Raw genomic sequence first — 27,804 nt, 5'->3', positions numbered from 1 at the left:
TTTGTTCATTTTACCCATGGAAATTTATAGCACAGGCTAGACAAGTTATTCATCTCTGCCTCCAGTGGTTCTCGTGAACCACTAGAGAAAGCTTTGATGTGCTACATACTTCCGAAGTATGCTCGACAGTTCACACGCTCGTGCTCCTGTATGTCTGCGGCGTCTTCTGCCCTTGAAGAATTTTCTTTTGATACGGATTCACTTGATAAAGGAGTTTTTGGCATATAGGCTTATAAGTTAGGCGTCCATGCTTTGCTTCAAGATTGAAATAGTGTAAACAGGTTATCGAAGGGTGGCGATGTCTCACAAGCGAGGAATTCCACATTCGCAGGTCATGCCAAGGCTGCCCTGCAAAAAAGAAAGTGATTTTTTTACGCCTACATGAAAACCTTATTGTAAGAGACACTGCATAATGTAAAGCGGAATGCAAGAGTAACGTGGTAAGACTACTTCTATATAAAGAAACCTTTGAGCAAGAGCACAAAGCTTACCAAAGAACTCCTTCACGCATTTCTCTTATTACCGTCTAGTGCATCCACAGCCCGTTATAAAGCTCGTTACCAAGAGTTGAAAAAACGAAAATTGAACGAGTACTACCGTTATTAGCCCAGTATTACCGTATTAATATTTCAAATGCGATGCACTTCTCAGCCAACTTCGGTGACGTTGAGCGTATCTATCTATCTATCTATCTATCTATCTATCTATCTATCTATCTATCTATCTATCTATCTATCTATCTATCTATCTATCTATCTATCTATCTATCTATCTATCTATCTATCTATCTATCTATCTATCTATCTATCTATCTATCTATCTATCTATCTATCTATCTATCTATCTATCTATCTATCTATCTATCTATCTATCTCTCTATCTATCTATCTATCTATCTATCTATCTATCTGTCTGTCTGTCTGTCTGTCTGTCTGTCTGTCTGTCTGTCTGTCTGTCTGTCTATCTATCTATCTATCTATCTATCTATCTATCTATCTATCTATCTATCTATCTATCTATCTATCTATCTATCTATCTATCTATCTATCTATCTATCTGCCTGCCTGCCTGCCTGCCTGCCTGCCTGCCTGCCTGCCTGCCTGCCTGCCGGTCTGTCTGTCTACATGAAAATGATTGCATGTATGTCATGAATTTTATGTTTTACATTTCATGGCATTGCTGCTCTCTCGGTGGTTACCTTCACATGACACCTTGCAAAACTCATATGATATGACATGACAGCATGGCAAACATATTTAGGAAAACCTAACGAGAAAATCATGACATGCGTCATGTAAGTCATGACTACGCGCCAAGCGCATGGTGTGCTCGCGGTCATTTTGCTAGCTTCACATATACCAAACTTTTTTGAACAGACAAAGAAGGTATATGACTGCTGCAAACACGATAATCATGATATGCGTGAGATACAAACGATGACTACATACCAAGACCATGATGCGCTCGTTGCCGTTTTGCAAGGTTCACAAATATCACATTTGGCATTACGTGACGTGAACGGACGACTAAGGTAAATGACACGCTGAAACATGATAATCATGGCATGCGTGTTAGGTAAAACATGACTACATGCAATGCTCATAGTGCGCTTGCGGTCGTTTCGCTAGCTTCACATATACCAAACTTGGTATAACCTGACGTGAAAAGATGACGAAGGTAGATGACACGTCCAAACATGATGATCATATTGTAAAGAAGAGGAAGTACTCCGGCGCAGAGGCAGCAGCATCGAGTGTGCAGCAGCGGCTCGAGCTCGCAAATTGCGGCTGGTGCATCGCCTTCCAAGCCTTCCAAGCATCAACTTTTCTGCTTAATAAATCTCCTTTATAATTGGTGGAGCCGTGCCGGGTACCGTCTCTTACACCTTCCCGCTACCATCCTGGAACCCCGTTCTCGACGGCTACCTTCTGCTATGCCGGACGCCGATCAGCAGACGCTTCCATCTCTTCCGGCCACCTGTCCAGGCAGTGTTCCTCAGCGGGAGCCTCCAATCTTCAGTGGAACAGATGACAACGACGTTGAAGAGTGGCTCTCGACTTTCGAACGGGTGAGCGCTTTAAACAGATGGACGGACGCGGACAAGTTGACACGCGTTTCGTTCTATCTCGCGGGTGTAGCCAGACTTTGGCTTAGAAACCACCAGGCAGACGTCCGAACGTGGCGGCAATTTAAAACGTCGATTGTAGCAGTCTTCGATCGACCTGCCATCCGAAAACTTCGTGCCGAGCAACGTTTACGCACACGCGCACAAGAAACGGGTGAAACCTTCACAAGTTACATAGAGGACGTCGTCGATTTGTGCAGACGCATGAGCGCCGAAATGACGGAAGCTGAAAAACGTAAGCACAACCTCAAAGGGATTGACGACGACGCTTTTCAAATGCTCTTGGCGAAAAGCCCGACCACTGTTAACGACGTAATTAGCCTCTGCCAAAGCTACGATGAATTGCGGAAGCAGCGAGCTCTGACAAGACGTCCTCCAGCGCAGGATTTGGCATCGCTGTTTAGTGTGATCAGTGGTCATGACCACGCGTCACTAATAGCCGAAATAAAAGCATTTGTCCGCGAAGAAGTTGCACGACAGCTTTCCTTGGTGCCTTTCACACCAGAAGCTACCACAACTTTACCATCGTCTCTACGTGACGTCATTCAAGGAGAGGTCGCCGAGGCCTTACCAGCTGCTCGCGAGCCTAATCTTGTGGCTGCTCCTCTCACCTACGCCGCGGCTGCAGCCATGCCAACTCGCAAGGCGCCTGCGCCTCCGTTCCAGCCTCGCGCGAGCTATCCCCCACCTCCAGTTCACTGGATCAGCACTAACACCGCCAACCCGTGGCGCACCCTCGATAATCGCCCGATATGTTACGCTTGTCGATACCCCGGACCCGTCGCAAGGTATTGCCGCCACCGGACGCATATCACCAATGAAAACCACCGTGAGCCTTTCTTCCCGCTTGACTCCAACGCGCGATACGGTTCCTTCACTCCAATGCCAGCCCGCTACCAGGACGACCACCGCCCTCGGCCGGGACGTCTTCGCTCGCCCTCTCCACGCCGCCGCTCGCCTTCTCCTATGCGTCGACGGCCCGCACCTAACGAGGAGGAAAACTAGACGACGCAGTTCCTGAGGCAAGAACTGCGCAAGTTTCGGTTTGCCCAAGTCCTCATTTGTCACCTACCAATGTTATTGATGTGTTCGTCGAAAATATCCCTACTGTCGCTCTTGTAGATACCGGTGCAGCTGTTTCGGTTATAGATGCTGGATTTTGTTGCTCAATTCGTAAGGTTACGACGCCTTTCTCCGTATTATCGCTTCTCACAGCCAGTGCTCAACCTGTTCAACCGACCGCAGTATGTACAGCCCGCGTGACAATTCAGGACGTTCTGTATACGATAGAGTTCGTGGTTCTTTCATCATGCTCCCATAATAATATTTTGGGATGGGACTTTTTGTCGCGTCATAACGCCGTAATCGACTGTGCTAGGGCTGAGGTCGAATTTTGCTCACTGGATGACCAAGCGTCCGTCGACACCCAGTTTGCCGCTAAACTTGTCGTTAGCGATGACACCTACATCCCTCCATGCTCTTTTGCGTTCGTGCCAGTTTCATGCAGCGCCATATCCGACGGCACGGTCTTCTTCACACCATCTCCAATATTCGTCGCCCGAAGAGCCCTCCCCCTGCCTTTTGCTGCTCTCGATCTTGTAGAAGGGTCAACCACAATGCCAATTTATAATCATGAGTCGTCGTCTTTATCCCTACTTTGTCACGAGTGCCTTGGCCACGTCGAGACAATCAGTTCTTCCAGAATTATATCCGTCCCCGATGAGGTGCCTTCTACCTCCGTCTGTGAACTGGCTGTCGTCTCAGCGCCTGACTCAACGTCGGCAAACATATTTCAACCATTCATCGCTGCAGATTTGACATCTTCACAGCGTTCACAACTCCTGACCATTCTTGAGAGCTACCGCCACTCTTTCGACGTTGAACAAACATCTCTCGGCCGTGCCTTAGCAGTAGAACACCACATCGACACTGGGTCCCACTCACCGCTGCGACAACGACCATATCGCGTGTCCGCTACAGAACACCGCGTCATTGCTGACCAAGTAGACGACATGCTTCGAAGAGGCGTCATTCGACCTTCACAGAGCCCATGGGCGTCTCCGGTGGTTCTCGTCAAAAAGAAAGACGGTTCTATTCGTTTCTGTGTCGATTTCCGGCGATTGAACAAGATCACGCTGAAGGATGTCTATCCACTACCGCGTATTGACGATGCTTTGGACAGTTTGCAGGGTGCTGAGTTCTTTTCCTCGTTAGACTTGCGGTCAGGCTACTGGCAGGTGCCTATGGCGGAGGCCGATCGCCCCAAAACCGCTTTTGTCACGCCAGACGGCTTATATGAATTCACCGTCATGCCCTTCGGACTTTGCAATGCACCTGCAACGTTCGAACGAATGATGGACAACACCCTGCGTGGACTAAAATGGAAGATATGCTTGTGTTACCTCGATGATATCGTGGTCTTCGCCCCTAACTTTGACACACACTTACGTCGCCTTCAGCACGTCCTTACTTGCTTAACTAACGCCGGTTTGCAATTAAACCTCAAAAAATGTCGATTTGCCATGCATCAACTGAACATTTTGGGCCACGTTGTTTCCAAGGAAGGCATCCTCCCGGATCCCGAGAAATCGCGAGCTGTTACGGCGTTTCCTAAACCTGCCACCATCAAAGAACTTCGAAGTTTCATCGGCTTGTGTTCGTATTTCCGGCGATTCGCCCGAAACTTCGCTTCTATTATATCACCTCTCACGCAACTTCTCAGCAGCTGTAAAGACCTCTTATCGTGGTCCCCTATCTATGTATGTGACGCCTGACCACTCTAACTGGGACTTAGTTCTCCCATTCATTACATACGCCTATAATACGGCAACGCAAGCAAAATTAAAAACACCTTAATCGAGGAGGTTAGTAAGTTTAAATACCTAGGTATCGTATTGAACTCCAGATTAGATTGGAACGACCACGTTCAGCAGGTAACTTCTTCAGCGCTAAAAAAACTTGGTCTTTTACGGCATAAACTTCGAGGTACACCTAGTAACGTTAAGCTTTTAGCGTATAATTCCATAATTAGGCCTAAACTGGAGTATGCAGCGGTTGTTTGGGACCCGTACACAAACAAAAACATTAACGAATTGGAGAAGGTTCAGAGGAGGGCTGTTCGTTTTATTTATAATAAATATAAAAGAAGTGATTCTCCGTCAGGTATCATGACACTCAATAAAATCCAACCACTACACATTAGACGCCAAATTGCCCGCTTAGCTTTTATGGAATCCCTAATTAAGTGTAAGACTGGATTATCACCCACTCCATTCATTAGTCCGTCCACCACGAGGAAAACACGACACACACATAGCCACAATTTATCCCCATACTTTGCCCGAACAAATACCTTTAAGTTTTCATATTTTCCACGCACGGTAGATGACTGGAATAAATTGCCAGAAAGAATTTTTAGTGGAAATTTTATGACAGCCCTACACGATCATTTTAGAAACTTTTAATTACTGACGATCGGGTTTTTAGCAATGTTACTTGAAGTTGTGCGTGATTTTCTAGTTTTATTTGGATTGGAAACCCTGCTATGTTTGTGCGAAAAGTCGGTTTCACCGTGGCTTGTTTATTTTGTAGTTCTAAGTGAATTCTGCGTTTTGTTGCTTCATTGTTTTTTTTGCATTGCATTGTATGTGCATGAAAATTCTTTTTTTCTGCCTGTCCTGCTTGGACCATTAAATTGGTCTGCAGTATTGTATAAATAAATAAATAAATAAAACAACAGGCTTCTCCCCTTTTTACCTCCTCTACGGCTGTCACCCCTCCCACACCATTGACACCATTTTGCCCTATCAACCAGACGCCTCCGAGTGCCTACCGATCTTGGACGCCGCCACACACGCAGAAGAATGCCGCCAGTTAGCTCGTCGCTTTACCTGCGATGACCAAAACAGGCAAAAAGCAATTCATGATGCCCACACCTCAACTCCCGTTTTTCTTCCGGGTTCTCTTGTATGGCTGTCAGTGCCGCATCGCACACCTGGGCTCTGTTCCAAACTTCTGCCAAAGTACGATGGGCCATATCGTATTGTCGAACAAACTTCGCCAGTAAACTACCTCATTGAGCCTCTTACGCCACCATCAGACTTGCGACGTCGCAACCGCGAGGTTGTACACATCCAGAGGCTCAAGCAATACCACGGTTCAACGCCGCCTGCCCAGGCCTAAGTCACCAGGATGGCTCCTTTTTTCTCCGTGGGGCCATTGTAAAGAAGAGGAAGTACTCCGGCGCAGAGGCAGCAGCATCGAGTGTGCAGCAGCGGCTCGAGCTCGGATATTGCGGCTGGTGCATCGCCTTCCAAGCCTTCCAAGCATCAACCTTTCTGCCTAATAAATCTCCTTTATAATATGTTTGTCATATAAGACATATCTATATGCCACGCTCACAGTGCACGCGCAGACGTTTCGCTTGCTCCGCATGTACTGACTTTGATTTTACTTGACATGAATGAAAGACGAAGGTAAATGACACGTTTAAACATGATAATCATGATATGCGTGTCATGTAAAGCATGATTATATGCTACGCTCATAGTGAACTCACGGCCATTTTGCTAGCTTAACATATACCCATTGTGGTATTATGTGACAGGAACCGACGATGAAGGGAAATGACATGTCGAAACACAGTAACCGTCACATGCGTGTCATGTAAAACATGACTACATAATACGCTCATAGTGTGCTCGTAGTCGTTTCACGAACTTCCCATATACGAACTTTGGTGTTACTTGAGGTTAATGAATGATAAAGGTATGGCTGGTGCAAACATCACAATCATGGCATGCGTGCCGTGTAAGAACATGACAACACCATGCTTATGACGCGCTCGCAGGCGTTTCGCTAGCTTCACATATACCAAATTTCGAATCACGTGACGTGAATAGACGATGAAGGCAAATAACACATCCAAACATGATAATCATGATTTAGGTGTCATGTAAAACATTACTACATGCTAGGCTCATAGCGCACTCGTGGCTGTTTCGCTAGGTCCACATATACTAAATTTTGTATCACGTGGCATGGATAGACGCCAATGGTAAATGGTATGCCTAAATATGATCATCATGACATGGCAGTCATATACGGCATAATTTACGTCCGCTTCGTAATGCGCTGATTTTTAAGTGACATATCAACCTTCCTCATTTGTGCTTTGCATATCCCGAATTCCCTCTTCCTGTGGAATCTGCCAACATTTTTATATATGCGAATACCCAGTTGCCATTCTACCATGAGACGCGTTCTGATCAAGCAATCCGCAAATATGTGTTTGTTGAGTCAGCAACAAAGTGCCTCAGCATGAAGAGGAGAACGAGGTCGGCACGAGCCTTGATCTGCCAGATTCCTAGACTCTCGCATTCATCAATTCTTTTAAATAAAGGCATCTCACCGTAACAATTTTGGTGGAAGGTGCGGGGTACAGTGGAGCGATCCCAGGCGAACAATTACTGAAGAGATACCTCAAGAACTGCGCCGAAGCCGCCTACTGACTGGTCCACCACCGCTCTTTATGGATCCGATTGTTGACGGCGACACCACGCACCCTTCGTCTAGCGCTACGTGGCCTTGACACATGGTACCACGAAGCTTCTCTGGGAGGGTCGGAGAAGATGTCGACGAATGGCTGAAACACTTCAACCGTGTGAGTAAATACAATTGTTGGGATGCGGCCTCCCAGTTGTACAACGGCGGATTGTTTCTTCAAGGCACGGAGTTCGTGTGGTTTGAAAACCACGAAGAAACAATAACGACCTGGGAAGCGTTTAAGAAAGAAATAGCGAGCGGCCTCGGGGTCCCAATGATGAAGAAAAAGCGCGCTGAGCTAACTTTGATGCAGCATGCTCAAACTCCCGGTGAAACATGCACAACGTATATTGAAGAGATTCTGAAATTGTGCATATCTGTAGACCCACGCAGGAAAGAAGATGACAAGGCTGGGTGTCTCCTCAAAGGGGTTGTTGAGGATGTCTACAATTTCCTCATCGGCAAGGACACCTTGGCGTCTGTAGCAAACGTAATCCAACACTGCCGCACGTTTGAGACCCTCAAGGCTAGGCGCATCACTTCCAAATTTGGTAGACTTGCCAACGTCACCCTCGTTGCAAGTGTCGACGTCCCTCCAACATCATCCTGTGATCTTGCCTCAATGATCAGACAAATCATACGCGAAGAACTTGGACGACGTGATGCTGTCAACCTACCAAGGGCACATGCTAGCAACGCCTCCCCGCCATACGACGCAATGTGTGCTGCCGTTAATTCCACGCTATATGATGTGCTCCAATCAAGAGCACCAGAGCACCCAACCGACAATCTACATCATCGCCGTGGTTTCGAGAACGCCTCCCGCCAACCACCTAAAATGGAGTCTTCATGGGATGATCTTGGGCACATCGCGCCTCGTGGAAGGTTTCGCGACGTGCGTGAGGCCCCTGTGTGCTAATACTGCGGTCTACATGGACATGTGGCTCGATTCTGCGGTCAAAGGCGTCGCCCCCAGCAGTGCTACTACGAGGGATCATCAGCTTCTTCTCGACAAAACCCCTGGCGCGGTGGTATGAGCTCAATGCGGGACGCGTACGTTGGGGACGGCTTCCCGCAAACCACCCACAGTGATACACAAGTGGGACGCAATTTCCGCCGGAATTCACGCAACGACTCGCCTTCCTCCGAGCGAAGCTTGACGCCCCCCGCAACATGCCGGTTCCGTTGCCCATCTCCTGGTCAACGCGTCATCTCCCCGCCTCCGGGAAACTAGGTGGTGCGGCCAATGAAGGTGAGGTCACCGAACATTTTTCACTACATTCACCTATGCCTCCAACCATTTTTATGACGCAAAATAAGGTGCCCGCGCTTATTGATTGACTTCCTATGATGGCTTTGATAGATACTGGAGATGCTGTTTCAGTGATGAGTCTTAACTTCAAATTGCGGCTAGGAAATAAAGTGATGTTTTGCGGGAACAGTTGTGCATCATTTCGTGCAGTGAGCGGGGAGACGCTGTGCCCGATCGGTGTGTGTGTTGTTAGTGTCACTTTGAGCGGCAAGGTATTCGAGGCTGAATTCGCTGTCCTGACCAGCTCCACCCCTGACATCATCTTAAGGATCGATTTTCTACGCGAGTGCGGTGCTACTGCAGATTGCGGTGCTGGCGAGATTATGCTATTGGCATTTACTGGCGATCCCAGGCGCTGTCGAGGATCTATCACCATCATTGAGGATGTTTTATTGCCGCCCAACTCGATGAATAAGGTACGCATTGACGCCTCTGCCTCGGACGCCGGCACGTTTGATGTTATTGTGAAGCCCAATCCTCTCAATTGCGCCAAGAAAAATGTGCTCGTTCCTCGTTGTGTTCTTTCGATCAGTGATAGGCGATCGGCCTCATGTGGGTAGAACTATTCAAATGAATTTGTCATGCTACCCAGCGGATTGCGACTTGCCCTCTTCGAACAAAATGCGAACAGTTTTATTGCATCATTAGGTGACGAGAACGTAGATCCTATTAGTGAAATGCACTTTATATAAGCCAACTTTCTGAGTATGGTAAACATGTCGCTATCATCAGAAAAACGTCAAGCTTTGGTTGAAGTCCTTGCGAAGCATGCTACTATATTTGACTTTGCGCAGAATGAAGAGCAAATAAGTGTACCCGAGTCGCGTACTCGCCTCGGGATCGACACAAGATCGGCTCACCCTATCCGGCAGAAACGATACCGTGTCTCATCTGCGGAGCGCAAGGTCATTGCTCAACAGGTAGAATACATAAAAAAGAAAAGGCTCTTCCAAGATTCGTGTAGCCCTTGGGCTGCCCCGGTGATTCTTCTCCGAAAGAAGGATGGTACATGGCGATTCTGCGTGGACTACCGACGGCTCAACTCTGTTACTAAGGAAGATGTTCACCCGCTTCCCATGATTGATGACGTCATCGATGTTTACACTTGGCATTGTACTTCTCCTACGTGTATTTGAGATCTGGTTATTGGCAAATCCTCATTCACCCGAATGACAAAGATAAAACGGCCTTCATAACCCCAGATGGTCTATTTGCATTTGATGTAATGCCTTTTGACCTATGCAACGCTCCAGCCACGTTTGAGCACTTCATGGACTCTATATTACGTGGGCTAAAGTGGGAAGTTTGTCTTTGTTACCTGGATGACATTACAATTTTGGCTTTACACTATGAGCACAACCATCGTCTAGACATTGTTCTCACCTGCCTCGAGAGAGCTAAGCTCACCCTGAACTCTAAGAAGTGTCACTTCAGCAGCCGGGAGACTCTCGTTCTTTGTCACCTGGTAGGCAGGCATGGCGTTTGACCCGACCCCCATATAGACTTTGAAGTCTGTTACAAGAGCGGTTGTCGCCATGCCGACGCCGATTGCCTTTCATGGCTTCCACTTCCGACAACCAAGTGTGGTGCTGACAACTTTGATGAATATTTGGTAGTAGAGGATACTCCGTTTCCTGACCTAACAACTTTTTGAGCAGAGCAACGCCGTGACAACAGTCTAGCTTCTTTCTTTCTTTTTGGAACGAACGGTCAAAGTACTTTCGTCGTACAGGATAGCGTTCTTTACAAAAAGAATTATTCCGGCGTATGCACTCACCTACTTCAAGTTGTGCCAACAAGTCTGCGACAACACGTACTTTGAGCAATGCACGACGACCCAACATCTGGCCATATGGGTTCTTCTAGGACATTTTATCGCATGCAAGAACGCTTCTTCTGGCCGAAGATGCGTAAAAGTGTGACTGTGTATATTGCGAGCTCTGAGCAATGTCAACGCACAAGCGTCCTACAACTCCGCCAGCCGGACCACTTCATCCCATAGCATCCCCGAGTTCACCATTTGACGTCGTTGGTGTTAACCTGATCGACCCTTTTCCGCGATCAACGAACGACAACCGATGGATTATTGTGGGAATTGACCACCTCACAAGCTACGCCGAAACTGGGGCAATTCTTGCGGCAACGGCCACTCATGTTTCACAGTTTACGCTGTCACACGTTATATTACGCCATGGATACCTCCATGTCATCATCAGTGATCGCGGGCGGCAATTTATTGCTGATGTAGTTGAAGACCTCCTTCGTCTTTCTTCATGCCATTTTCGTCACACTACCCCGTATCACGAACAGGCTAATGGTTTGGCGGAACGAACTAATAGGACTCTCGTCAACATGATTTCCGTGTATGTTGATTCCGGACACAAAACATGCGACGCGATCTTGCCATTTATAAGTCTTGCCTACAACACTGCACAGCATGAAACAACGAGATACAGTCCATTTTACCTACTCTACGCACGCCAACTCCTCACAGCTCTTGAAACTATCTTTCCTATTTCCGAGACTGATCAACCTACTCTCGCCGAAACCATTTTCTGCGCAGAAGAGGCCCGGCGCATCGCCAGTCTTCAAATTTTAATCTCCCAGAAACGCTCTAAGAACTGTTACGACAGAAGTTGCCGGCACATATTGTTTGAGAAAGGGGATTTGGTGTGGCTTTGGACGCCGCTTCGCAAGCGCGGCCTCTGCCCAAAGTTTCTGGTCAACTACACTTGTCCGTTTGTTGTCCTGAAACGTCTCAGTGATGTCACGTACGTGATACCTCAGCTGTTGTCAACTGGCCGCCGCTCAAGCAAGACCAACGTCGTTCATGTTGCCCGTTTAAAACGCTATCATCATGGCAATGAAGCCTAACTCGCCCGGTAGGCATCGTCTGCAAAGGGGGAATTGCTACGATACTGAGGGGACGCGTGGAAGAAGAGAAGAACGAGGTTGGCACGAGCGGTGATCTACCAGATTCCTGGACTCTCGCATTCATCATCTCTTTAAATAAAGCCATCTCATCATAACAAGATATTTCAATGTATTTTGGCTTACCTGCATTGTTTTCCATGCTTTGGCAAAGAAAATATAGGTATGAACAGAGTGTAATTGCAAGCGCAGTAGACGCTAGAGATTTCTTGAAACTTCTATGTACAACAACAGCAAATGAATGTCTTGATATTATGTGATTGAGCGAGAATAGTCAACGCATGAGAGGTCTGCTGAAACACACAGCGCAGTTGAAGATTCTGTATGCTTTGTCTGCCACCATTTATACCATTTCGATAATTGTGGGCCTCTACCACTTCGTCTTAGGGATGAAATATTTGTAGTTATCACAGGCACGGTCGTAGAGCTCAGCCAGTTTCATGTCATTTTCACGGCTGCTGAGCAGAGTTGGTAATGGCCCTATGTTTTTTCTTGTTTCCTTTTCAGTGGATAGTCAAGTGGTTACAGAACATAGAAACTATTGCGTTGTCCAGCAGCATGGCAACTGCGCTTTTGTCTTCGACCTTTACAAACAAAACTGCTTCCGGTATAAAAACAGCAACAATAGTCCGCACGTTCCTTTTCTTCTATTTTTTTGTTGTTGTCATAGAGCCCCTTTGTACTGTCATCATTTGCCTTTTCTCGCTAGTGTCTATATTAGGGACAAAAGATACAATGAAAGCTTCGACGGGCTCCCACATATTTATAGCAGCATCCGTCACAGGTAACAGAAAAAACAGCATTCTTTTAAAGAATATTGTGGGTTCAATTTCAGAAGCAGCGCACAACACAAGGTATGTGTGTGCTCCCAAAGACTCATTGTAGTATAAAAAGCACACCTGCATTTCATTACGCCTCCTAGCAAAACTACGCACTCTGTATACATCTCGTGCTACGCAGAGAATGTATTATTATTCCTAAAGCACAAGCAATTCGTCTTTTTCAACGTATAAGCGGAAACCTAAAACACATTTACCAGAATGGAGTACTGACCACGTGCCTTTGACAAGCTATCGTTGTCCTAAAGATTAACGACTCATAGAAAAAATAGAACAGAGTAAATATGCCAAGCTAGTAGCTGCAATCCTTAGCCTCCGATTTAACAGTGAGCAAAATCAGAATATTGTGTTATAATTTTTTGCCCGAATAAGCAAGTGTACTTTGTAAAGTAGAATTGTCCCTAGTGGGTTAATACCGACATGCAAATTTGTGAGAAACGTGACAGAATACGTAGAAGTAACTTATATATATATATGGCAATATGACGTAATAGTTACATCGGCGTGTTGATATTTCGTGAAGATTTATGCAATGAAGTTCCAGTGAAAGAAGGCAGAATCTAGGAAGTTGCAGCGACTCTGTAGGCCTTTTGCGAAATTGCTGCCATCTGTCAGCCGTTGTGTGCATAACCGCCATGTCAGAGGATCCGTGCGGCGCAGTATGGACATGTCCACGTGTATTTACGTATACGTATGCGTAAAGTGTATCGACGTCAGGCGATAATAGGCTGATAATTGCAGTTCCAACGTATTGCTGCGTTTCTTTGAGCCCAGAGAAAGAAACTCAGAATGCTGAAGGAACAAAAGGTGAGCCGTAAACTTTGCCCCTTTTTCCTTTTTTAGCTGATGGCGTTTCCAGCATGAGCTCCGGCTACTGCTCCCTAAATACGTATATGCATTGTACTTTCTATGCAAGTAAAATGTGCAATAGCATTTGTATTCGTGTTCCAATGAATGGCTGCACGACGAAGCAAGGCAGTTTTGGCAATCTTTTCGCTAGCAACTCTTTACCAATTGAATGCAGCTCATACGGTCCTCGCTGACGTCACCTTCACGCAACCAACTTTATCGCAGCTAACTACGTGTGCCTACATTTCGTTGAATGTGTTTTGCTTAACACGTGTGGGTAACGGCACACGCTAAACTAGATGCAAGTGGGCGCCATCGGTTCATTTTGAGAAGGGAGCAACAATGCTAAAGCGTCCTTGTTTCGTGCTGTTCTGTTCTCTCTTCTGGAGTGTTACAAGCAGCCGTTTAGTAGAATGACTGACGCATTGCTGCGCGTATTTTTTTCTGGCATTCGATGTGCTCGGCACATGCAACGAAATACAGGCACGTGCAACTAGCCGCGATAAAGCCCGTTGCGTGAAAGTGGCTTCTGCGTGAAGCGTATACGAGTTGCCTTTACTTCGGAAACGGCTGCTAGTGAGAAAATTGCAAAAACTGCCCTGATTGAGCACGCAGCAATTGGTGGGAACAAAATATAAATGATTTTGCACGTCTTATTTGCTTAGGAAAACGAACGCATGGACGTCTTCTGGGAGCAGTAGCCTGAGCACATCCTGTAAATGTTGACAGCGGGAGAATATAAGAAGCAATGTTTACGGCTTATACCTTTTTTGTTTAAGCATTTTGAGTTCTTTTTTGTGTGAAGCAAAGGGCGCACCAATACGTCAGCATTGCGATTATCAGCCAACACACATCATGTCGATATATCTTACGTATACGTAAACAAATGCGCACTCTGCGTAATGCGCCGCGCTTAGCCTTTAACATGGCGATGTGCACACGGTGGTCGACAGATGGCAGAAATTTCGCATGAGGTCTATGAAGCTGAAATATGCTATATGGCGTATACTATTATGCGAAATTGACGATAATAGCGTAGAAAATGTGCAGATAACTGTGGCGAAAAAACATTTCGTGAAACGGGAAGAGCAGAAGAGTAGAAAGAACAGCGCTGCTCTTCCCGTTTCTTTCCGTTTAATCTGTTCTCCCTGTTTCACGAAATGTTCTTTGTACATCAGTCATCTACACCATGTAAGCACCAACTCAGCCCAAAACAAGTCTTTTTACAATTAAAGAGGTTTGCGAAAGATCACTAGTGACATTATGATCAGTGATACATTGCTTGAGAAAAAAAACATGAACACAAACCAGGGATAGGAAGCTTTGGAGTAACTTTCACCACAGCGCACATGTTGTCGAAGTCAAGATACACGAGCTTGTGCTTAAAAGTCACTTTCGAACCTGAAAAAACAAGAGTAATGAGTTAATATGTAGTTCCCAATTGACCCGAGCAAGAAGGTGCAATCCATTGTTGCATGAAATATTGTCAGTCATATTCTCTATCAGAACTTTAATAGAAATATCCAGGCATAATTTCCCTTATTAGATGATCTGCCACCTTCTAAATCATTTTCAACATGGTCGCTTCGATGCAATAGAAACCTTCGAGTACCATGCACCAACCTAGTAAGACCGGCAAGCACAATCTGCTGAAAAAGTTACACCTTTACCACATGAGTAAGGCAATAAATGTGACAGAAGCAAATTGTGATGTTACATGATGTAAGGGTGTGAGCCAACTCTTGACTCCGATATCTCACAACTCCAAAAAACACTGTTGTTAGGAAATATGACCACTCTATGTAGATATTGTCTTTTTGTATGGTCTCTTCACGTTGAGAGCGCGACCCGTAGAAGACTATACGAGCTTAAAGCTGATGCTTGGCCAGATAGCATGTGCACCAGTCATCGCTGCCGAACTCCTTAAACCAAAATTCACAGCTACTGCTCGAGCGAGCAAGTGCTCACAGTTGGTCCTCGTTGATTGGAGAATGACGACGGTCGAGTGTGGATTTCTTGATCCTCTGAATTTCTTGCTGCATGCGCCTTTACCTCCAGCCAAAATAAGCTTTCTGCATTATCCACAATTTCTTAAGGGTTCAATGGTTTTTCTTAGGTCTTTCAAATTATGGTGCCAAATTGATAAATGATAAAATGATTAAATGGCTGTTACAACATACGTTCACGCGCTTTAACATCAGCTTAAAAAGACAGCCCAGCGGTTTGGCCTGAGGTTGGTTTTTCTACTAGTAACAAGCTAGCCAGATCCTGTTCAATGGTCGTCAACAAGCTTGATAATTCCGGGTCACGCAGTTGTTTCATTAACCACAAAGTTAGATTCGTGTCATCTGAGGCCAACGTCGTCTATTGCATCCCTCTGTCGTGTGGTCGTGTCCGTGTCGGCCAGACAGCGGATGCTCTAAGAGAGCGTCAGTTTTTCTTGCTGGGGGGACCCCTTATACGCACATGGCCATACACTGCGCCAAGTGCCAGTGCGGTGTGCAGTTCTCCATGGTGTGAATCTTTTTAAGCACCATGATAGCGAGACATGAAAACTTGCTATGATCTTCCATATTAACACGAGCTATTCTATGTGTGTCAGTTATTTTTCTTTGGCCTTCTCAAAAAAGGCAGTGATACTACTCAACAAAAGGGGATAGCGCGTTGGGGGGGGGGGGGGGGTAGTTGCTGCAGGACATGTGTTTTTCTTTTGCTTCACCCACGATGTGCATGCCCGGATTTTAAGCGAGCGTCAAGTTTACATGTTAAGTTTTTTTTTGTGCAAGCAACGAAGCTTTCAGTTGTAAGCGCTTGTGGTGCTCACTTTCTTTTCCTCGTCTCTTTTTGCGCTACTTTTATGGCTTAATGAAAATTTATTGTCATGTTATTTCCCTAAACTTCTATTTGCATAACAGGTTTATTATCGTTCGCTATGAGCATCATCTGTGATGATGGGGAAACTATTGGCTACTTCTTGTTATCCTGAGCTGGTACATTTCTTGGTGAAAAAAAAGTGCCAACTTTTCGCAAGCCGGGTGTGGAAGCTTCAGAATCTGTAACGCATCATTCGGGGCCATTACTCTGCAGGGATGCTGCATTAGGGATATTTTCTTCCTCATTGAGGAACTCATTAGCAGAACTAAAATAGAATCTACCAAAATTCCTTTCTATGAACTTCTCAATATCCGTAACTTGTACATCGAATCAGTTTGCCAACTATAGCGTCTGCCTAAAACAAACTAAAAATATAATTAAATTCACCCACTAATCGATCAATTATATCAAATGGTTCTGAGGCATGTCCACAAGAAAACAACAACAAGGACTCAACTGAACTTTATTTGTCGAATGTTATAGCGGCTTTGTCTGTGTTCACCGCGTCTTATCTGTGTTCCCTGTGTCCGGATTACTCCCGAATTGCCGCTGTACCTTGCCAGCTCGTACACTCCTACGACCTTTGTGATATCGTGGGCTCATGTTTTTTGGGATAGAGGATACTAGAATCTTTTCACGCAGCTGTTTAGCTGTGGAATCCAGTTCCTCTCCCGCCAAATAGGACGGGCTGAGTAAACATAACACCGAAGCAATTTTCTCCGAGCAGTGGTTAAGGCAAGCCTTTCCTATTGAGAAATGCGCTCCGCGGCGCGTAACTCCTCATAATGATGGTGTATACCAAGGGCTTTGAGACGTTTGTGAATGTTCCAAGTGGTTGGCCGATAGCCGCCTTGTACGATGCTCGGATCAACGCATCTAGGGCCCTAAATCAGTTTTATTGATCTCTTGGAAAGGAAGACTATATGTTAGCCGACTGAAGACAAAATCCTGAACCAGCTGGAGCGTCTCAGATTCCTTGAGAACTTTTCCGTAAAGGTGACTCTATGCATCATACGGGAGATCTGCTTCACTGTTGTTCTAAGAGTTTTGATTGTGTGGTCCCCTCGCTTGTTGCTTTGTAGCCACAGTCAGAGGACTCGCATTTTTTGTACCTCTTTTACATTGTGGTCTCCTAGAAAGAGGTTGACCAGCTCGTGAATGTGACGGCCTCTGCCTCGGATTCTAATAAATACACGTTTATTGGGAGCACAGCTCATTCCGCTGTGATACGCGAAGTCGTCAACAGTGGTCAATGCGTGCTGTAGGATTAGCTCTTTTTGTCCCAAAAAGCCACTGTTGGCTTATAGGGTAAATCATCCGCATAGAACGAGTACCCTAGCCCTGAAACGCAGTCTAGTCTTTTTGGTAAACGTGTCATGCTGATGTTGAAAAAAAAGGGGGTAGTGTCACCCCTCGTTGTGTGACTTTATTGGGCATAGCAAATGGATTTCAGCGTGTATTGCCTAGGCCTATTGTATCAGTGCGAGAGGTTAAAAAAGAGTGAACGTAGTCATATATCTTTTGCCTACAACCGATGTCATTTATCTCAGATAAGATGAGCTCATGGGACATAGTGTCAAATGCGCTTTTCAAATCAAGAGCTACGACGAGATGTTCTGCACCAACCGTGGTATTGCAGAGTACCTCTTCCCGAAGTAGACGGAAAACATCCTGCGTTGACAAATGTTGGCGAAATTCAAACATGCTAGTTGGAAATCGGTTCCGATCTTCAATGAAAGTCGCGAGACGTGTGTGAATTACCTCTTTGAATAATTTGCCAAGACAAGATGTTACTGATATTTGTCTTAGATTTTGTAGGTCGTGTGTGTTTCTTTGCTTCGGAATAAGATTAATTTTGGTTTCCTTCCAGTGTTGTGGAATCACTCTTTTTTGCCATACCTAATAATTAAAATACCGTGTAAGCTGTTCCAGGTGTTCGTCGCTCAGATTCCAAATCATCGCGTTTGTTAGCTAGTCAGGTCTAGGGGCAATATTGCGCTTTGCTGCTTGCGCGGCCGTGAGTAGTTATGCCTTGGTTATGGGTGTGTCGAGCACTGCGTTTTCTTGGCCTTAGTATGCTAAAGCGCACAGGGGAGTGGTGACTGCGCGTATGTACTTGTCTCGGAGCTTAGTGAGGAGGGCGTCTTATGTTCCTGGAAAATCCCCGGCGAGCTTCTTAAGAGTTTGGTTCGCTGCCGTTTTCGTTTTACCAGGTTCCATTATGCCGCGGTGTATTTCCCATGTCTTGGAGGTGTGGGAGGTCTCTGAGTGAGTCGCGAAAATCGTCGCGCTGAAAAGTCACGGCGTCGAAACAATGAAAATATTGGAACCTCGCTTGATTATGAGCAAAAATTGTTCACCAGATAGTTGTTGACAGCAAGCTGCTATCACAGCGTATACCAGAAGTGGACTAGTCAGGTTCTTCACCGGTAGCCCTTCGTGTGGTCGCTCCACTATTTTGAAGTCGTCTCTGGGCAAGGGAGGTAGCTGCCTGTAGGCTGGCCTGTATTTAAATTTTCCAGTTGCTTCAGCAGTGGATATTTGTCGGTGGTTCGAGGTCATCGAAAAATCCATGGATTTGGTCTTGTTCTCTTTTGCAAGAGCTTTTTTCTGCCGCAGAGTGAGCACTGTTTGCCAGGCTTCATCCACTTGGTTTGGGCTGTTGGACCCGGCGTTCTGATCGCTGGGTCCGTTTGGCGTTGAGAGGCTGTTAGCTGTAGGTTCTTGAAAATACATATTATCAAGGTCTTGGCGTCACGTGTCCGTCATTCGCGAGGGTCTGGGATGCGCGATGGCGTCTGAGGGTTCATTCGCCAGAGCCATCGAGCACGCGCGCGACGCGCACGGTAGCGTTCTTATGTGGTTCTTAAAGAGAAAAGAAAAATGAGCCCCTTGACTGTCTGCATCAGAGTGTGACACCTCAACAGTAGCTCACGGGGGATGGGGGTAAAGGAAGGATTAAAAGAATAGGATTAAAAGGTAAAGAGAGAGAGAAAGGAGAGAGCGAGGCGCAGGGACAGCGAATGACAGAAAACTACGGAAGTAAAGAGGAGATAGGAAATATGGACATGGTCGCAGGAGTCCGAGGACGGGGCACCACTCGGCGAGAGCTCTTGTCGGAGTCAGGAGATGGCGTAGGGCGAGGCCAGTCGGCCAGACCTGCGCTGTCATCGGAGATCGCAGGGGCACAACCGGTCGGCACGAAATCCAGAGAGCGAGACCCATGATAGCGTTCCTGCAGCCACCTACATGGCGGCAATGGCTTTGTCGAGCTCGCACAATAGGCAGGTGCGTTCGGGCTTCTAAAATAAACGTTCCGGTCACTTACAGCTGCGGTTGGTGTCAGTAATTGCGCAAAAACTTCAGGAAGCCATGGCAATAGCCGAAATTGGCCGTACACAAAAATTTCCACAAGAAAGCTGAAAACTTTGCGGAGCGCATGCAGGCACGACACTTCTTGTGGGCGCCACCTAGCGTCTCCCTAAGCGTTGAACTTTCGAGGTTTTCATGTTGTTCGATTGGACGCTGTTGTTTTGGGCGTTTTAAATCTAGAATACGTATCACAGTGAGTTATGGTAACAAATTACGGGCACATCTTTAATCGGGTAGTCATCTATGGATTGTATTTTAGTTTGTACGCTCGTGCAACGGACAATCTTTTTAACAATCACGGTTTTGCTAGCAGAGATACAATAATGTCATGGGGTCAGGGCATGAACTACAACAGAAGTAGGCTTGTTGAAGGTGAAACCCAACATTTGGCCGAACTTGGGGCAGCAAAACGGAAACTCAAACGAGAGCAATATACGTATGCTATACACGGATATCGGCGAGCAAAGCGTTGTGCGTCGATGATGTGATCTGCGGCAAAGGGCGTGGGAATTTATACAAGAGGCGTCAAGGGTTCTAGCGTTATCGATGGTAGTAGAAATCGTTTGAAAATAAACCAATCTGCTCTCGTTGGCTCCCTCGCACCAAACAGATGACCAGAAAGCTGTTTAGAATGATCTTAGACCAGCATGCAGTATGTGCACGTGCATTACGCCAAAAAATAGAACAAAAAAAGAGCATGTGTTGAAGCCTACTTCATGTTAGCGAGTGTAATTGCATGAAAAAATTTCACACAGTCATACCTTTTTGCGTGGCAACCATTTTATTGCTATATTTCAAGGCACCTTCCATATGAACAGAAACCCTGTAAATGAAGCATAAGTACATGTGAACTGTGGTGAGGAAGACTTTGTGAAATCGGACTATACCTCTGTTTTCTCGTGGGGTCGACATAGAAGGAGTGAGTATACATGACAGTTTCTCCCAGCAGTTTTTTTGTAACGTCCACAATGCAGTAATTCTTGTTGTATTTGTTTGTCGTGTTGAAGGTCCATATGGGTTGCGTTGTGTTTAAGAACTGAAACAAAATCAAAGCCCATTTTCGTTTGTTGCAATTTGGCCTGTTCTTGACAATGTTACCTTTAAAGCCCGCATTTTATTGTTTATACAATAAGCGCACTAGAAACAAAACCTAGACATTTTTTGGGTGCACCTTAGCTGATAACACGCATAATATGATGAACCGAAATAGTTACTATAACATTGGACAACAGAAGATTTAATTTTGGATAAAAGGCAAGAAGTCAGCATGCACTAAGTATATAATAATCTAAATTCATGGTTCCTGTGTCACTAGTGTTAGGTCGCTCGTTGAAATATGTCGCGCATGGGAACTCCCATTTTGCATATCGAGAACAGTTAATATCAGAGAACGCACAACGCGAGGATATGTTTGTCTCACTCGTGTTACAGCATTATCGCCGTGCTAAAGAGGGTAGGTAAATCCACTTCATACATGAAGTTGATCGAAATATGATAATGGCATCTTAAAAAACGAAAAAAAACAACTAAAAGAGCGATCACGGAAGGGATTCAGGAGCTAGGTAGCCTTTCTTGTTTTTCGTGTTTGCTTTTCCTGCCTTCCTCACTTTCTCTTTTCTTCTAATCTGTTTTTTTTCCTTTCTTCATTCACGGCTTTATTCCGATAATAATTGCTTCTTTATGTTTATTTATTTCTTTCTCGTTCTTGTTGTTCGTGTTTTTCTTCCCATAATTCCACTTTTGATTGCAATTACGGGCTTACTCCTCCTTTTTTTCTATTTGTATATGTAGCTTTGCCTGTGTTATGCAAGGGCATTGTTTTTTTTGATGATGAATATGATAGGGAATCAACATCAATGTGCTGGGGGAGCGAGTGGTACACTGAGCGGAGACATCTCTTCGGTGTGAGCGCGCACTGTCTAATAATAATGAAGGCGCTCAAAGGGCATGACAGAGAAGATGTCTTTTTGGTACGAGAGCGCTCTCAATATGGTTCTAGTGGAGCGTTTCACTGAGTGACGATGACAGCATACAACAGCCTATGACTGCCTAAAGTGTGGCGCCCTTGAAGTTTTAGGAATGGAAGCTTGAGCGAGTTGGTATGCGTTTGTCTTGGTTGATACAGCGCAGACCATACGGCGACGAAAAATTACAAAGACAGTGCGGACGCTGAACTCTGTTTCTTCCTCTTCATCGTCATCCCATGTGCACTCTATAGACAAAGATACTATCAAAGTTAACGCAGCTTGTACAAAGTTGCATAAGTGATGTCATAACAATCATAACAGAGATGGCGGGCTGAATGCCGGTGAGGACAAAGGTGCGGAATATTGCGAAAAGAGAGCGTGCCGATGCACGAAGATGAGTTTTTCTACACTGTACGACAAATCCTACTTGCCTTGCTATTGGGTATTTTATATGGCTATCCTTTTTTCCCCTTTAAATAAGTTCCATTCGTGTGTGTTGCTTTATACCTTCTCCTGTCTCCGTCTATTTCTTATAAATGCAAATGCATTTCTCAGTCGGGCTATGTTAGGCGCCCATCGAGATCCGTCCACCACCCTCTCCCATAGCAACAGGTGTGGGCGTGCACGTCTCGAGCATTGGAACCCCCTCCATGTCACGCTTCGGCGTCGGCAGCTGTCAGCAACAGCTGCAGGTGCTCGCTTATCCTCGCCCATAGCAACCGCAGCCCCCTCCCACCCCACCACTTTCTGAGCTGAACGTTATTTGTCACCCCTCAATGCAGTGCGCTTGAAATGCGTTTGTAACATTTTTGTAGCGTTTGTTTTGACAAGACGCAGATATTTTGGCAGTGAGGTTCAATGACAACACGAACAGGCGCTGATGAATGTGTAAATAAATTGGTACGGTACAAATCCTTGTCTCGTCAATCATTTACGCCAATAAAATTGCTACGCCGTCTGCTGCCGGTGCCAGAAACGCACGCTCATTTCCTCACAATTCCTTTCGGAGAGGTGAGGGCATTTTTAAATACGATAGTCTTTCTCGAGGACCTTCGACGCAAAACTTTTGATCTGTCTGTCAGTCTCTCTGTACATTTGTCTGTTTGTGCGCTTTTAACGGTACCCCAACAGCACCAAAATGGCCAGATGATACTCCAAACGCCCGACGCCATCCGCAGCGCCCACAAATATTGCTCAAGATTCAGCGTTCATTCTTGTGTGATTGTCGGTTAAATATCAATTATTGTGATATCTGAGGCACCATAACAACATGTCAATATTCTGTATGTGAGTCTCTCACTAGAAAAAAACTCCCAAGCATTTCCCCGAGGGTGAACATGGTTAAGTGCGAATTCGTTGTTGATGGTAGCGTAGCCTCCGGGACATCCATCGCACGACCCGCTCTCGACGGGAGACTGAGAGAGAAGGCGGGCGCGAGAGAGAGAGAGAGCGCGCGCAGCTGCAGCGAGCGAGGAGAGCGGAGGAGCGAGCGAAGGGGGAGGGGGACGCGTGCAGCGGCGTTAAAGGTATAAGGCGCGTTACTGACACCGATATCAGCGTCGCGTTCGTGGCTTATTCGGTAGAGCGTCGCGTTGCGGCCCGCCAAGTCCTCTTTCTTTTGAAGATAGAGAGAAGACTGCGGACGCCGCCGACGGCGGTAGGTGGTTTGGGGTCGCTTATAAAGTGTATTCACACTTAAAAGCATACATAAGCAATTTTAAGGACCGTAGCGTATATCACGCTGCACTGACCAGGCAACGCTTGCACGAAAAGGCAAGTGTTTCCAATGCTTTGCCAAGACGACACGGTGGTGGTACCTACCCGTCACCTTGCGTTCTACACCTTGTCGCCTCCGAGATGGGCGCGCAGAGAGCGCGTGCTTCATTTTCTAAGATAACTGCCAGATAGCACTCATGTCTCACGTGTGACGAGCCTTGATGCGCTTGTTCACCTCTGCTGCACTGTCGAGGCACCCTAACGCAGCGCCTGCAGAATACCATTCACCGATTTTCTTGCGCAGAACATCAAATAAATGTTTTGTTTACTCTCTCCAAACGAAAGAATGTCGTCTTTCGACGACATTTCCAGTGTAACATGCAGATAGGGGGCCACTTTTTTTTTTCGTTCTCACTTTCTGTCTCATTTCTTCCTTCTGTTTTTTATGTCTTTTTTTTGTGCTCTACACATTCAGATCGACTCTAGGTGTTGTAGGTCTTTGTCTCTTGTTTTTATTTAGTATTGCCTTTTATATCTATATTTCTGTGGTTTCTTGCCTTCTATCTTTTGCTGTCTTCCTTAAAGTTCTGTTTCATTTCTAATTGCGCCTGTGTCTATTCCTGTCTCTCTTAGTCTCTCTCTTTGTAGTTGGTCTCTGACCTCCGGTGTTTTTTTCAAACACGATAATCGTTCTTGGGATACTTCGACGCAAAAATTTTAGTCTGTCTGTCTGTCTGTCTGTCTGTCTGTCCGTACATTTGTCTGTTTGTCCGTACATTTGTCTGTTTGTCCGCCGCAGGGATACTTCAAACGGCACCAAGGCGACCAAGATACCCAAACGGCCAACCCCTTCCGTAGTGCCCAACAATATTGCTCAAGTGTCAGCGTTCATAATTGTGCGATTGTAAATTAAAAAGCAAATATTCCACATATCTGAGGCGCCATAACCACACTTCAATATTTCCCATGTGTGGCTTATACTAGAGGAGGCAAACATTAGTAATTTAAGCACCGTAGCGTTTATCACGCTTCGCTTACAGTGCAACGCGATGCTCAAAAAGGGAAGTGTTCCCAATGCTTTGCAAAGACGACATGGTGGTGGCACCTGCCCATCGTTTTGCGTTCTACACCTTATCGCCTCCGAGACACGCGCGCATCTTTCTCCGTAGGCACACACGCTTTTCTTCGTTTTCGAAGATAACTGCCAGATAGCGCTCGTGTCTAACGTGCCTCGATGTGCTCGTTCGCCTTCGGGGCACGGATCGAGACTCTAACGCAGGGCTTCCAGAATACAACTTTCTCGCGCAGAACATCAAATAAACGTTCTGTTCACTCTCTCCACACACAAGACTATCGTCTTCGATGACATTTGTGGTTGTGTACCAGACTGTATATCGGAGCAGAAGCCTCCGTCAGGCTTTACAGCCTCTCGCTTTTGCTTCGTTTTTTTTTGCTATGTACAGGAAAATAAATCACCCTCAAACCTCAAACCACAAACATAGAGATACGGGGCCGATTTTTTACTTCACTCCCTTTCTGTTCATTTTTCTGGTTTCAATTCTTGCTATTACCAGAGCGGCGGTGTACTGGTTACGTTGCTCGGCTACTAACGCGATTGTCACAGGTTAGATCCTGGGCATGGCGTATGCATCTCTATGAAAACTAAATGCTACAAGCCCGTCCATTGAGCGATTACAGTGCACGTTCATAAACACAAGATGGTCAAATTTCCGGAGCCCTCCACTACGGCAACCCTGATAACTCGGTCGTTGTTTTAGGGCGTGAAATCTCAGATATTATCGTAGTATTTTTCGATCCAACAGTTTGTTTCTCCCGCTGTACTTGGTCTCCCACCCTCTTTTGCGTCCAATTGTGGACCCTCACTGCCCTCTCCCACAACTTTGCTCTATTGTGATGTACAAGGCATAGTTTTGCAATGACAGCTTGTCTAGACAACCAAGTGGTAAGGACGCACGCACTTAAAATGTGAAAACAAGAGTCGTAACCTCAACTCGGCAAAAGACAATCCACCCCAAAACTTATCACTTTTGCTTTCTTGCAAATATTTATCTCTCTGTCTCTCTTTACGTCTCTCAGAATTCATTACTTTGCCCATCAAGTTTTTGTTTGTTGCCGGACAAACCGGCATACGTCTTCTAATAGAAAACCGAAGAAGAAATAGAGGAAGGCGATGAAGCAGATAACGAAGGTGATACGTGTGGTGTCATGCTGACGATAATTTCTATATGCTACACAGGACCAACTTCAAACTGAACTGCTATTGTGTGATAATACTGCAAAGGGAACAACACCACGCCTTCTTTTAATGACAATAAAGCTTTACCAGTGGTACGTAGTATATGCCAGATGAGTAGAGTTTTAGTAATTTATGTTCACTTCTTTTGCTGTAGTCGTTCCTAACTTTGTGATGTTCTGGGGTCTAAATAGGCAACTTCGCACATAACCTTGCACATTTCATGTGGATGTGAAATAGTAGGGGGACTGCAGACGATGGCAACTCAAGCATAGAGGTCACGCACCGGTAGTCATATGCAGCAGCCGCAGGGGCCCCACGAAGGTTACAGCCTTTGGGAATCAATCCTTGTGTGAAATGCACAGCACAATGCATTAGGCGTTACCAGAACAGTGTCAGATTTGTTATGTCTAGATGAGCAGACAACGCTGCAAGACTGATGTGCACGCGCGGATTGCACGCGTGTTCAATAGTGTCGTAAATTCGGTAAATAAACACGTGTTTTAAAAAAATATATAAATTGTGTGGTTAAGATTATGCCTGAGCATTGCTGTGTATCCTTGTGCAATTATCATAAAGGTACTAACAGCTACCTAACTAACGTTTTTTTTCAAAGCTTTTATTGGTATTCTGAACTAGCCGGACCCATTCAGCTTAACAAAGGCTGACTCTTCAGTTAAAAACGACGCTAAGCGCATAGCAACGCGGAATAAAATACGACTGTTATCGCATCAAAAGGTGTAGGTTGAACACGGAACGTTTTGCGTGAAAAATATGCTTATTTAAAAAAAGTGCAGTAAGGAAAGAATTGCGGCATCAAGGCTATTCACACACACTTGCAGGTGACGATGGCCAAAAAATAGCAGCAGACTTGCATGAACGCTTATCGAGTCAAATCCGTGATAACCCTATCGAACATGGAAGCTTTACCACAATAATCATGACTCGATGATTCTTGAAACTGCTTTGAACAAAATGAGACATCGTTTAAAAATGCGTGTGTTCTGTCTTTTGGTGTTCTAGCAGCCAAATATTAAAAGGAAACGTGAGACATGTGTTTATTTCTCTATTACACTGTACCATTTTTACTCAATCGTTATATAAATACGGCACCGATTTGCTGCCTAATGCTTCTTACTGCTTAGGAACTCCGGAAATTTTAGACAGCGCCTAAATGAACAGATGTGCTGGCACAGTTGACGTTATCTTCATCACAATGCGTGCTAATATAGTGAGGCAAAATATGAAAAACAATGAGCATAGCTTACCACTTTGAAATCATTTTCCTTTATGAATATTGACTGGCCAAATCCTGTCAAATAAGATAAAATAACCAAGAGCAGTACGACGCCATTCCCTGTTTGCATGGTGCTCCTGTTGATGCACGTCGTAAAAGGCGAAAATAAACATATATCAGCGCTACGATTGGACCTTTATACGGAGGAAGTTCTCGAGACCATGATGTACGTAGTTTCTTGCATGAACTGTATTATTCCAATTTCAAGAAATGACAATGGCGATTGACCGTTTGCCCGAATCTTCACCGAAAAATGATTGATGCAAATGTTTACTGCTTTACCCGCAATTCTTTTATATTGACAACTGTGGCGGAGGCCTTTCATTTAACAATGGGAAACACGGTGCTCACATTTTGAGCATGTGTGCAGTCGCACGTTGTTATTGCTAACTCTAAAGAACAGAATTTCATTGCCTACTACATTCCGTAGCCGTAACACTTATACACTGTATGAATAAAATGTTGAACAATTCTTCTACGCTGTGGGCAACTTGGTGCGTCGGATAAATTGAAACAACGTTTAACCACATGTAACCTTCTATGCATTTGGCACTGGTGTTGTGACAAAGAACAAGCAAGGCTGACGCAGAAAGGTATCGTGCATGAAGCAGGCATACACTGTGAGTAAAAATAAGCCAAGATTGGAGTAAATGTCTTGCCCTCTAGCACACTCTTCATCGAGATTTTGATATACTATGTACAGGAGCTGCAATTAATTGAGCAA

The 27,804-nt window shown here is 45.4% G+C and overlaps 1 protein-coding gene across 1 annotated transcript; it reads right to left on the bottom strand.

Moving 5' to 3' along the window:
* Positions 1 to 27,254, bottom strand: LOC119167324 (uncharacterized). The gene is made up of 5 exons (XM_037418793.2): positions 27,052 to 27,254; positions 20,734 to 20,882; positions 20,608 to 20,669; positions 14,909 to 15,001; positions 1 to 348 (listed from the first exon to the last, which is right to left on the bottom strand). The coding sequence occupies exons 1-5, from the start codon at positions 27,148 to 27,150 to the stop codon at positions 131 to 133; spliced, it is 621 nt and encodes a 206-aa protein (XP_037274690.1). The 5' UTR covers positions 27,151 to 27,254; the 3' UTR covers positions 1 to 130.
* Positions 27,255 to 27,804: the final 550 nt, after the last annotated feature.

This window comes from Rhipicephalus microplus, chromosome 6 (assembly GCF_043290135.1).
Source record: "Rhipicephalus microplus isolate Deutch F79 chromosome 6, USDA_Rmic, whole genome shotgun sequence".
Taxonomy (NCBI): Eukaryota; Metazoa; Arthropoda; class Arachnida; order Ixodida; family Ixodidae; genus Rhipicephalus; species Rhipicephalus microplus.
This window is presented reverse-complemented; position numbering and strand designations above follow the sequence as displayed.